Here is a 12,228-nt window from a genome sequence, read left to right as displayed (position 1 = left end):
CGAAACCCCGCCCACTCGGAATCAGCCACGCTCTCCGGCCCCGGCTCTTTATCCTGACCGCCTCGGCCTCTCATACCCTCAGGTGACACCCGCCCCGCCCTTTGGTCCCGCCCTCCGGTCCGGTTCTATCCTGCCAGGCTTGAAGTGAGTCACTGCCCCCTCCCTTTCAAGCCTCACCCCGCTCTTCAGATAACTGACAGCTCCGCCTCCTCCCCGCCTTCAGCTAACCCCGGGGCTCTGCCTCTAGCTGGGCGCTAAATCGCCGACTGCGCAGGCGCAGAGGCTGGAAGTTCGCAGTGCGCCTGTGCCGCGTCAGGGCGCACAGACGCTGTCGCTGGGCGCCGGTGACCGCGTGGGAACATGGCGGAATCCGGGTTGAAGTCAGTGCTGTTCGTGTGTCTGGGTAAGAGGATGCCGAGTTAACCTCCCCAGGTAGTTGATGTGTCCCGCGTTTACTCTGGGCGGGACTGTTAGTCGGGAACAGAGAGATGGAGGAGGCCACGGCAGGAGGCTTTGGATGGGCCTGGCGCCTGGGTCCCTCACCTCCTGTCTTCCCAAGAGCTGGCCTTCCACTGTGCTCACTTGAACCAACGCTGCAGGGTGGGTGTTATCTTTTCAGGCTTCCACCTCCGAGCCAGTAACCCCACTAGTGTGCTTGCTACTGTCCTTGACCCAAACCTAACAGTGTCTCAGCTAATGGGTGGGGGGCTCCAGTCCAGGTTCTTGGTTCCCCACGTGTCTCGGTAACCTTGGTTTCCAGCCCATGTGCCAATTTCTGTTTCTCCACATGAAAAGTGAATTTTAAAAATTTAGTAATCGTACGTTTCTGCTCAGTATTATTTTTATTCTTAGAATTTCAACACTATTCCCCCTATTCGAAGTAGAATCCACTTTCCTTGTCGTTTTTAGGGTTCATCCTCAGTATTTCTACCTTTAGGGGAAAAACAAAATTGTCACTGCTCTAATTATTTAGTCTTCTGCCGAGTTTGCATTTCCTACAGAATAAAAGCTTTTACTCTGTTTGAGATGGAACTCTCCCAGTCCCTTCCTTACCTTTTCTCGCCTGTATGTGGATGCTGCCTTCTAGATCTGCTTGCTGGCCCACACGAGAGAGACTTACTGCACCTGAGCTTGTATGGTCAGCTTTTACTGGATGACCACAATGGGTTGTACTTTATAAAGTCAAACCCAGGTACCCCCTTCTTGGCTTTTCCAGACCATTAATATCCTCCTTTGACCTCTTAAAAAGACATTTCATTCCATAAATTATTTGACAGCCTGCCGAGATTCCAGTGAGATCTAACTTTCTTGTAGGCAATAACAGTGACTTCTTTTTTTTTTTAATCTTTGCAACAGTAGTGTACAATGCTTACTAGTTATTTGTAGAAGTTAATTTCTGTGATGAGGAAAAAGTACAAGGCTCACCTTATTTTATGTTGATAGTGGGTATCATGATTTTTAAGGTTTTGATAGCAGCTAACTGGTGCAGTCAACATATTAAACATTCATTTCAGGTTGGATACCTAGTAGCCCATTGATGTGTTTATTTTTGCTTGGTATTGTTGATTTTTGCTAACGTGAGGAACCACACTGGTTGTTCCTGGGGGAGTGTATGCTTGCATATATTTGTCTTCAATACAGTAAGCAGGTTTTTTGAGCACTTGCTATGTAACTGGGAATGCTTAGAGTAGTGAACTCCAGGGTTAAAGCCCCAGTCTTTCTGGAGCACATGTCCTCTCAGTCATCAGTCAGGCAGTGCCTGGTATGCGAGTTCAGCCGGCTGAAGTGTTGAAAATGAGACAGAGTGGGGGTATGTGGTGTGTGGTGAGGAAGGATTTACCCAAAGGTGACCTGTGAGTACAGACAAGGAAGGAGTCAGGAGGCAAGCCGTTCTTAACCCCCAGGACAGCGGACATGGTTTTGAGGTGAGTGCCAGCCATGTTCCAGAATAAGGAAGCCACATGGGTGCCAGAGACTCCTGCAGTAAATCTCTAGTCCCCACCTGCGCAGTATGCGATGTAAGGTTGAAGAAAAACTTAAGACAGTTAAAGGGAAAGTGTGAACTGCGACGGCCAGTGCTCCTTTCTTAGAAGGCACTGACCCGTTGCTTTCACCAAATTTTATTCTTCATTAATTGAGATTAAAGATGCAATACGTGTATAGATGTGTGGTACATGCAATTACCATGGAAACCAATGCAGGCAAGGCTTTAAAGAGAAGAGTCAAAGCATTTTCAAAGTAGAAGTGAGACAGACAAAATATATGGTTGTAATTGGAGCACTATCCTTCAAGCTATGAAGGCACTAATTGTGAGAATGGAATTTGGGTGCGATTTAATGCGACCTAAGCTACCCATTATCTCGTGTTAGCCCCACAGCTTCATAGGCTGTTACTCTGGTCTTGGCCGTGGCCATTAGCAGTGAGGCATAGTGACCTGCGCACTCTGCAGTGCTCATGAAATGCTTCCCTCAGATTCGCTTCTTAAAATAAGCTGATTGAGGGATTTAACTCTTTGCAGCCTGACCTGCTGACATCATGTTTTGGGCATAATCAGTATTGTGGGCTCTGGCATGTGGGTATGCTGAGAGACCAGATATCCTTTCTCAGCCAGCCGATCTCCTCTGTGCCTGAGGACTCAGCTGATGATTTGAGTGACCATTTCTTCAGCTCCCATGGAAACCTAATCAGTGCCATTCTAGATGTGTGGGGAGAAGGTAGTTCCTTACGCTGAGTGGATGCTGCATACTGGGATCTGCAATCTATAAAAGAACCAAGTGAATACTTTAGCCAGGTATGGTGGCACATGCCTGTGATCCCATTGCTCAGAAGGCAGGAGGCTCGATGTGAATTTGAGGCCAGCCTGGGCTACATAGTGAGTTCAAGGCCAGCGTGAACTACAGAGCAAGACTGTCTCTAAAACAAACAAACAAAAAAACCCCAGATCAACCAGGGTGAATACATAGCTTTGTGGGCAGAACCAATAACATAGCCCCAGACAGCACATAAATACTGGAGCTTGGCTGTGTTCCTGGAGAACTTTATAGCTGCTGATATTGAGCTTATATGCAATATTGCTGCATTGTATGATTTTCTGGTTTTGCTCTTTTGTCAACTATTTAAAGCCATACAAAATTATTCTTTACTCTCTGAGCTGTGTGCAAAAATAGTGGGTCAAGGACCTTCATTTTTGGGCCAGTTTTGGGTGCAGATCTTGGGAGGCCATATGAAGACGGCTTACTTTGAGATAAGCCCTGGCAGATTTGCAGCAGAGTGTGGTAGGGAAGTCACCAGTCCCAGCTGTGGTATTGAGATTAGAGCTTTAGAGAGAGCTGAAGGCGGGAGGACGCTTCCATGGGATAGTCTACCCAGAGTATGTTTGCAGCTGTGTGTTTTGAAATGTAGGTGTTTTATTCCTTCAGAGCATTCATTTGGACTTTGAGGCTGGCATGAAGAGAAGCAGAAGTTTGTCAGTGGTAGGCAAGAGGAAGATTCTGAAGAGAGCGTTTTGCTCTGTAAGACCGCTCCCGAGGAAGGCCACTCTGACCTTTGTGTGGCCTGGCCAGCATGGCTGCTTAGAGAGCTTTGGTGGTATTTTCAGTCTATCAAATTGATTGGTTGATTGGCAGTATTTCTTGTAATTGAACAGCTGGTGTCTGATAACTAAACTTGGGTTTGGTTGGCTGTTCTTCCCCAGATCTGCCTGCTTCACAGCACTGGCCTTTGCTTTTCTCAGGGAACATACAGCCACTGCCAGTCAGGTGTGTGCAGTGGCTCAGCAGTTTTTCATGCTGGGGGTCGGCTCTATCTTTCCATCACAGCTGATACTCTGTGTGACCTTTCCCTTCTCTTTAAGGTAACATTTGCCGGTCACCCATTGCAGAAGCAGTTTTCAGAAAACTTGTAACTGATCAAAACATTTCCGATAACGTAAGTACCATTCACTACGTTGAAGAGGCCAGCTTGCACACCTTGGCCAGGAAAGTGCCGAAACCCTTCTTTTTCTTCTCCTGCAGTGGAGGATAGACAGTGCAGCCACATCTACATATGAAGTGGGAAACCCCCCTGACTATCGAGGGCAAAGTTGCATGAAGAAGCATGGCATCCCCATGAGTCACATTGCCCGGCAGGTATTGTACTTAAATTTGACCTGTGTTTTGTGTTACAGTGGGCCATTGACAGCGGTGCTGTTTCCGACTGGAACGTGGGCCGGGCCCCGGACCCAAGAGCTGTGAGCTGCCTAAGAAATCATGGCATTAGTACAGCCCATAAGGCAAGACAGGTAGAAGAGATCTTAATTTCTATTACTTAGAGGCCCATAACTTAAGAGGTTGTGAGAGACTGACTGGGCCTGTGTGTTTATTGGGGGAACTAATCGTCCACATGTGCAGTTCTGAAAGACTTGCTGAAATTGCATAATTCACAGTGAGGTCCCTGGCCAGGTGCTAGACTTAGCCTTGGTCTCCATTCTGTTACATATTGTTAGTCAGGGATGGTAACTCTTCTACTTACATTAAAATTGTTGTTAGAAGAAAGTCACATAGTGTTTAAAAAGAAAAAACTTTTGCAGCTGTAAAAGGCCTTAGAAATGTAGGGTAATATTGGTGTTTTTATGGACAACTAATTACAGTCGTGCTGTACTTGTGTTTGAAGTCTACTGGAGTAGTGACATACCCTTCAACGTCAGATGAAGGTAGCTTTGCACTTGTGTTATGAATCAGAAGATACAGTTGTGTTTCTCACCATTCTTCAGATAAATGAAGCACTTAAGGACTTGACCCTTTCATAAAAGATTAAATTTCTGAATTGTTTGCTCATTCAGATCTCTTCAGGCTCTTTCATACAGTGCCAGTTTTTGCTTGCCATTGCTTGAGGGATATACATTTGTTTGTCCCGACTCTTCAAAATTTTAAGCAATCTGATTTTAAGGTTGAATTTTCATACACTAAGTGTGTAATAAAAGTGGATGCAAATGGAGTATTTTAAATACACATGACTTGTAAAAACAAACTAGAAACAGTTTTAGGAGCAATTTTAATTACCAGCCTTGCAAGTACTGTTTTCACAGAATCTAGTTCTTGATTTTTTGTTACTGTTTTTATAAAAATCTCTACAATATTTTTATTTTTTTAACTTCAGAGTATTAGTGTTTACATATCAGTATCATATCAAATCTTTCGTATGTTTACAGGCTCTTCACTATGGTCACAATTTATATAACTATTCTATTTCTTAAAAATCCTCATTTTTCTAGTACTTTTGGCCTGGGTTTAATAAATGACGTTGCCTTGGAGTTTTTATTTTCAACTCCTGCAGTCAGTCCTTTGAGCTGTGAGCTCGTGGTCCATTCAGCTGGGTGGAGATCTTTATTACCTGTACCTTCCTTTTTCTAGTAAATTTTTCAGTGCAGCTCTAAAGTCCCTCAGCAGCCCTGGCCCCTCCTGAAGAGGTCATCCTGAGCTGGTTCTGTTTTCCTCTGTGAAGGGGCGGGGACTGGCGTTTGTTTGCTCTTTTCTGTGAGCTGTGTTTACTGTGAGATTTCTCTGCTCAATGCTTTTCGCAACAATTCAGTGCTGTTGCCGGCTGCTGCATCATCTCGTGGTTCACGCTCTTCTTTTGCTCTTGCTGGACACGGGGTTTCCAGTCTGGAGCAGCATGGGTGGCAGTGCACAGGCTGTGTGGTTCTCAGGGTCTATATCATGGTCCTGTGCCCTGTCAGGGTTGGCAGCCTCATGAAATGCACTGGTAATGTTCCCTCTTTTTCTGTTCTTTCAGGTTTGTAGAGAGTGATAGTATTTCTGCCTTTGTTCGAAAGAGTTTATCTGGTGAATTGTCTCTGAAACTGCTCCCATCCTCTGACTACCTGAGCTGAGTGCTCAGTGTCAGCTTCAAGGTGAGAGCCTGTGTCGCCCTCCTAAACTGCGGCCTTATGATTTTCATCAGGTTTGGAAAATTCAGGGCTGTTTTCATATTGTACTTCTCTTTTCTTCTGAGAGCAACTTCTGTGTATATTGAACATACATTTCTTACGTTCCTTTCTGTTTTCTATGGTTTTGCTCTGTTCCTGGTCTGCCATTTACAGTTAACCTCTTTCCTGATGTATCTATCCTACTGCTGTTTTCAAGGTCTTGGAAATGTTCTCTGACTTCTTAGCATGTTACTTTACTGACTACTGCTTTATGTTTTGCTTGTTTTTTTTGTAGGTGTAGTTTCTGATGAAACTTACCCTCTGTAGTCTGTTGCTTTCACGCCAGCACGATTGCTTTACATACATGACACATGTGGTCATTTGTGAGTCTGCCTTCTTTCTTCATCTCTGTTCATTGGATTGCTGTGCTCCTGGGGTTGAGAAGAGACATGGGTGAACGACTTGAGCCTTGGGTGATTGTGTTTGCTTCTGAACTGGTTCACCATAGGAGGAGCCAGGTTGCCTGGGCACGGTTGGGTTGCAGCCTCGGGGAGCATTGCTCTGTCTGCTCCATGTGCCATCCCTGAGCACTGAGAGTCTGAGGTGTGCAGTGGACTGGACGCCTCTGGAGCCTCTTGACCTAGTAGGTGGAGGACCTGGCTAAGGAGTGAGGAGGAAGCATGTGGGGCACCCTTCTTCTGAGGATACATGGCCCTCCAAGGCTCGTCCTCCAACCTATTGCAAGTCACTTGTTGTCCTGCTTGTCCTTGTGGTCCTCTGCCTAGGTCTCCTCCCAAGCAGGCTGCCACCACCACCTCAGTGCCGTTGGCATGTGGGTCCTGATCATTCTCTATGTGGGGCTGTGCTGTCCTTTGGCGGACCTGGCAGTGCTCCACCTGGTGCAAGAGCCCCTGTTGAACAGTGAGAATGTCCCCTGCACTTCTTACTGTCCTTTCCTTTGAGAACCCTTCCCACCCTTTAAACTGCAGTTCTCAAAGTGTGGTCCTTCAAGTTAAGTAGAAGTAGAAGATCCTTAGAGATCCGGCTGGGTCTGACTGATCAGGAGCCTGAGTAGGACAGCGCTCCGGGAAGCTGTCGACAGGCTTTGGATTCTGCACCATGGCGGGATGTGCTGTGAGGTGTGGTGTCAGTGAAGAGCATTCCTGGGCTCTTCCCTGGGCTGCGAAACGCTCTGGTCTGCCTCACGTGTTTTGGCTCAGACAGCAGATTGCACAGTGGAGTGGAGTGCGGGTGTATTCAGGGAACCCTTCTGAAACAGTCGCACTCTCCTAGTTTGAAAGTATAGTTGTTTTTTATTAAAAAATGGAAAAGTCTTGCTAACAGATGATGAATTTACATTATTTTAAAATGAGTTAGGCTTAGGTATTTTTCAGCTATAATGATGGTGATAAATATTGGTAGATAAAACCCCTGTGACGGGTCATTTGCAGCAGGTCTCAAATAGTTTTTAGGGCTAAAAGAGCTCTTGTAAAATTTGAGGCCCATCTGTGCCTGGTGAACTCAGCAGGAGGCCCGCACCCTTTTGTGCACAGGGTTAGGGTGAGGGTGGGACCTCATCAGTGCCTGTATCTGGCTGTGTTCCTGCCACCAATGCAAGCAGAGCACTTTCGGGGAGACCTTGTGGCCCCCAAGGCCACGTCACCACAGAAGCATAAGGACTTTGGAGAGTGTTTTGGCTTTTTTGTGGTTTTCTAGTTGTTTTTGGTCATGGGGATGATTGGCCACAGCCATTTGGTGGCCAGCTGCAAGCAGAAATCGTCACTGAGTGTTCTGTATGCTATGTAAATCATAGTTACTCTCTTCTCAATTATTTTAACATCTTAAAATCTTGTATGATTTGACGAAGTAAGTTACAGCACAATTTAAGTACAATCAGTCCAAAATAACAATGTTTAATACTAAGTTCCAGGGTAGTTCTCATCCAACTAATTTGGAAAAATGTATGTAGTATTTATATTTAATATTATAGTATTTGTACTAGTGGATTTTTAAATGTTAGTGTCTTAGGATGTTAATACATTAGTATCCTTTGTATTTATCTAAGTGCTACACTGGGAGGATAAGATTTCTCCCTTTTAACAGTATGAGTAACGAGCATGTCTTTTGCTCCTTTTCTTCATTCTTTGTCTACCAAAACCTCCCATCCTTGAGCCAGGTTTTCAATGTCTCTTGTGTAGTTTTACTTTATAGTACTTTAGAGGATTTTTCGGTGGAGAAGGTTATTTAACTTATTTCCTTCCCCTTTATTCTGCACTGTGTGAATAATTTTTTTTTTCTTCCTCTCATTTACCATGGTCAAAATTTACAATATATTTAAAGTAGGCTCACGTTTCTAATTGCAGTGTTCGAAAACAGGAAGTTTTCAGGTTAGAATCAGGAAAAGTCCTGGATGGCCCTTTCTTCTGTGTCAGTGAGGTGTGAGATTCAGGCAGAGTAAAGAGAGCCAGGGATTCACTTGCTGCCCTCATTGCTCCTTGGGAGGCTTCTCTGGCCACCTTCCTCCCTCCCCAGTCCTGGTGTCTTCTCTGCCTCCTGCATGTACAGGCAGCTCCACAGGTCAGGCCTGTGGCTGTGGCTGTGCAGGTGGCCATCCCTGGGCTGCTCAGTCCCATAAGCAGTGCATTTCCTACCTCGAGGGGCTGCAACTGAAGACGGATTTCATGTCCACATATTACCTTATTTTGTGCACTTTATGGTACAAAATTTCTTTGCAATGTGATTTGGGAAACGGGTTGACTGTATTTTAACTTAAAAGTGCCCATATATAGTATATTATATTACTTAAATACTTGGTGTAACAAGCTTCGATAAAATGGTGTTTCTTTCCTACTGCTGCTCTAGATTCTCTAGGCATGAATGGTACAAATGCTATGTTTTGATTTCTTGTTCAATTTCAGGTCACCAAAGAGGACTTCGCAAAATTTGACTACATACTGTGTATGGACGAAAGCAATCTGAGGTGATCACTCTTTGCGAGCTGCTGTCCTGCTCAGCTCAGTCATTTGCAGGCCATGTGCTGGCTGGCACCGCGGTGATGGTTCCAGCATGCAGCATTGTTCAGAGGGGTGGGGACTCAGAAAATAGTCTAGGGTGGTGCCTCGGTCTGTTTACAGGGAGGCGCCCCTGGGGAAGGGAAAGCAGTTAGGAGGATAGACCTGGAGGCTGTTGTCTAGTCCTAGGAGATGCATGCACTTGTACTGCATGAGTGATTTCCTTACTGTGTTACAGTTCCTGGACTTGTTTCTCAGCATGTTCCTTCCTTAATGCTGCCCCCAGCCCATGTGAGGCTGGCAAGACAGGAGGCTGCTCACTGCAGTTGAGTTTATGAAGAGCGATTCCCTGGTGCCCAGCTGTGTGCCCTGTGCCCTGGCACTTCATTGCTGGGTTCATGTGTTATCAAGGAAGAAACTGAGGAACAGTGAGCTTAAACTACACCCTTAGGTTCACAGTATCAGGTAGCTGTGGGGGCCGAGTCTACAGCTCTGACTCCTGCCCGTGCCCACCCTGCCCACTGCGCCGGCGTTCACGCCTGCTGCTGGGACTCTGTTCAGTGTAGCTGCAGCATTTGTTAACCTGCGTGGCTTCTAATGCATAGGTGGTCCCTGTTGTTCTTAATTCTCTGTGCTGTTAATTACTCGTAGGAGTAACAGAAACAGTTGTGATAGTTTTGCATATTTTTGAATTTGGCCTGTTGTTAAACTCATTCTTTTTGTTTTTCATTTAATTTGCTTTGTGCCCATTGTTCTCACTTGTACCATAGCTTGTAGATATAAACATATCTTGTTGTGCACTTGACACCCTCACACTGAAGGAGCCATGCTTCCCTGTGCACTAGCTGAGCTGGGTCCCCTTGGCCTCTACACACTTGTGCCTCTGCCAGAAGCGCTTCCCTGCTGCAGGGGCCCGGTTCTGCTGCCCTGCAGCCTGGGCTGACTGTCTCTAAGCTGGATGGCTCTGCGTTTTCCTGTGCCATGTGCTCTTGGCTGCACCTCTGGTTCCTGCCTGACACATCATGGGGGCCCAGTGGGAACTCTGAGGTACATGGAGGGCAATCAGAGTGTCTTTGCCCTCGACAGCAGTGTGAGAGTAGAGTGGAGCTTTCAGCCTGGGCAGAAGCTTGCGGGTAAAAGAAGTGGGTGAGTAAGTAGCAAGGGTTGCTGCAGTAAATATGTGTCAGCACACAGGCTAGGAAGAAATCGGGGCCCTTTGTCTCAGGGTTCGTTCTCGTTGCTTTCCAAGTTATGTCACCCTGTTTGTCTCGGAAGCAGTATCTTTTCGATAGATTGTTTCAGAATGTACTTCACTGCAGAAGTCATCAGTATTGTCTGACTTAATATCATGTGTTTTGTGTGACAGAATCACAAGACCGTGTCTCTTGAGACAGAGCTGTGGCACATGGCCACATGAAGGATTCTGTGGTTCTGCAGAGAATTCTCTTTCATTTTGAGTCAGGCCACATTGGCTGGATTTTGATATGGATGTTTCATAAACCCTTAGCAGATGTCCCTGTTTAACTTGAAACCATAGATCAGAAAACTAAGTTCATGTTTCGATTTTTCAGAGATTTGAATAGAAAAAGCAATCAAGTTAAGAATTGCAAAGCTAAAATTGAACTGCTTGGAAGCTATGATCCACAGAAACAGCTCATCATAGAAGACCCCTATTATGTAAGTACAGTTTGCGGTGGGGGCTGATGGAGAGGCCAGCAGGTTTGTCACACGTATCGAATGGCAGGCTCAGGTCTCTTAGCTTTCTTTTCCTGTCCTTTCAGGGGAATGAGTCTGACTTCGAGCTGGTGTACCAGCAGTGTGTCCGGTGTTGCAAAGCCTTCCTGGAGAAGGCCTGCTAGGGCTGGCCAGGACCCTCCACTGGCCCACACTTGCCCCAGCCAGCTCTGCCCTTTTACTCCTGTGCTCAAGCCCCAGGCCCCACCTGTTTCTCCAGATGACTTAACGTTTCTTCTCTTACAAATAATTGTAGGTACAAATCTGCTCTACTTACAGAAGAATAAACACACATGCTTGATTTGATGTTTATGGGGTACAGTAAGTGTTCTTAGACTAGTTGAATGTCCCACTTTTGCCTCTTTGTAAAACAGTGAAACAAGCAAGTATAGAACAGCCAAACAGAGCACAATGGAGCAAGTATGACCCAAAGGTCATTCTTTGGAATGACCGATCAGCCTCTTAGCCCGGGAGGACCTGGATAGTCTGTGCTACCTGGAGGGAATGTGGACAGTGCCTTCAGCTCACCTGTGTACTCTCCACCTGTCCTCTACCAGTCACAGCAGCCCTTCACCGACATAGCAGTGCTGTAGCTCATGCACACTCACTGTACACATTTGTATGCATGTGATCAAAAAATACAGTGAATGTTTAAACTTCATTAAAAGCTTTACAAGAAAAGACACATTGCCACGAATTCCCCTCCAAATCCTCCCCTTTGCTTTGGACACACTTATCCCACCATCCTTGCCACTTTGAAGAGTACTTCTGGAAGTCGTCTTTCCTGAGTGTCTTTAGTTGAACTGTCCTGGCTGCCTTGCTGTCCTGAATCGATTGAAAACGTTTCTCTCTCATGGCTATTTTGACTTTGGGGTGAGCCAGAAGCCCCACAGTGAGGACACACACACTCGTATTTTTGGGAGCTGCCTTTCCATTGGATTGCGCTTGACCTCAGCCTTCACTATAGTTCTGATCACACTTTGTAAAGGACTGCTTCAGAAGGGCAAGAACTTGGGGTAGGACTGTGAAGTTATGGAGAGTATTTTGCAGGGGATTCATGGAAATGTGTCTTACTGTAATAATTTTTAAAAGTTAAGCATTCACTGTATATTTTGATCATACCTGTATTTAAGATTGGAAAGAGATTAGTGGAATTGTTGGTTTAGTAGTTGTTGATTTTGTCTATCTTATTTCATGAGAAGGTCTGCTTATTTGTTCCCACTTAAACTACTTTCCTCTAAAAAATTTAATCCCGTCCAACAAGAACAATTGCAAGCAGTGTATCTTCTGAGCACTTGAGGGTCTGTCTGTTGTATATGCACATATAATCTAGATGTCAATACAGACTGCCTCAGAGTTAAAAATAAGTTAGAAAGTTGGAAAAACTTATGATGATTGCTTAAATACTGATATGGTAAAGTTATAGGCAAATATAAATCATTTCATTTCATTCTCACATTCATATGGGTATCAGAAAAGATTGCTCTCAAGATAAACTGAGAAGTTATAAAGTACAACTGAGATACATCTAGCATCTCCCTCCTTTTTTTTATTGTGAAATAAAGAAGCATTTGAGAA

The 12,228-nt window shown here is 45.3% G+C and overlaps 1 protein-coding gene across 3 annotated transcripts; it reads left to right on the top strand.

Moving 5' to 3' along the window:
• Window positions 1–255: 255 nt before the first annotated feature.
• On the top strand, window positions 256–12,228 carry Acp1 (acid phosphatase 1). Of its 3 annotated transcripts, none has more exons than XM_010622682.3 (6): window positions 276–403; window positions 3,854–3,927; window positions 4,166–4,279; window positions 8,824–8,885; window positions 10,488–10,593; window positions 10,698–12,228. In XM_010622682.3, exons 1-6 carry the CDS (start codon window positions 361–363, stop codon window positions 10,773–10,775), a joined length of 477 nt encoding a protein of 158 aa, XP_010620984.1. In that variant the 5' UTR covers window positions 276–360; the 3' UTR covers window positions 10,776–12,228. The 3 variants fall into 3 exon arrangements, with proteins under 3 accessions (XP_010620985.1, XP_010620984.1, XP_010620983.1); XM_010622681.3 differs by lacking the exon at window positions 4,166–4,279 and adding an exon at window positions 4,014–4,127; XM_010622683.3 differs by lacking the exons at window positions 10,488–10,593; window positions 10,698–12,228 and having other exon boundaries at window positions 256–403; window positions 4,014–4,279.

The sequence above is a fragment of the Fukomys damarensis genome, unplaced genomic scaffold, assembly GCF_012274545.1.
Source record: "Fukomys damarensis isolate Sample0158 unplaced genomic scaffold, DMR_v1.0_HiC HiC_scaffold_25, whole genome shotgun sequence".
In the NCBI taxonomy this organism is placed as follows: domain Eukaryota; kingdom Metazoa; phylum Chordata; class Mammalia; order Rodentia; family Bathyergidae; genus Fukomys; species Fukomys damarensis.
The sequence above is the reverse complement of the archived record's forward strand: the minus strand, read 5'-3'. Positions and strand labels throughout refer to the sequence as shown.

What these genes read in the sequence shown, in the direction of transcription:
- Acp1 (XM_010622682.3), top strand. Translation starts at nt 361, where the DNA reads ATGGCGGAATCCGGGTTGAAGTCAGTGCTGTTCGTGTGTCTGG. An exon ending in ATCAAAACATTTCCGATAAC is followed by an intron (nt 3,928 to 4,165) that starts GTAAGTACCATT and finishes TTTGTGTTACAG; the next exon opens with TGGGCCATTGACAGCGGTGC. An exon ending in CAGCCCATAAGGCAAGACAG is followed by an intron (nt 4,280 to 8,823) that starts GTAGAAGAGATC and finishes GTTCAATTTCAG; the next exon opens with GTCACCAAAGAGGACTTCGC.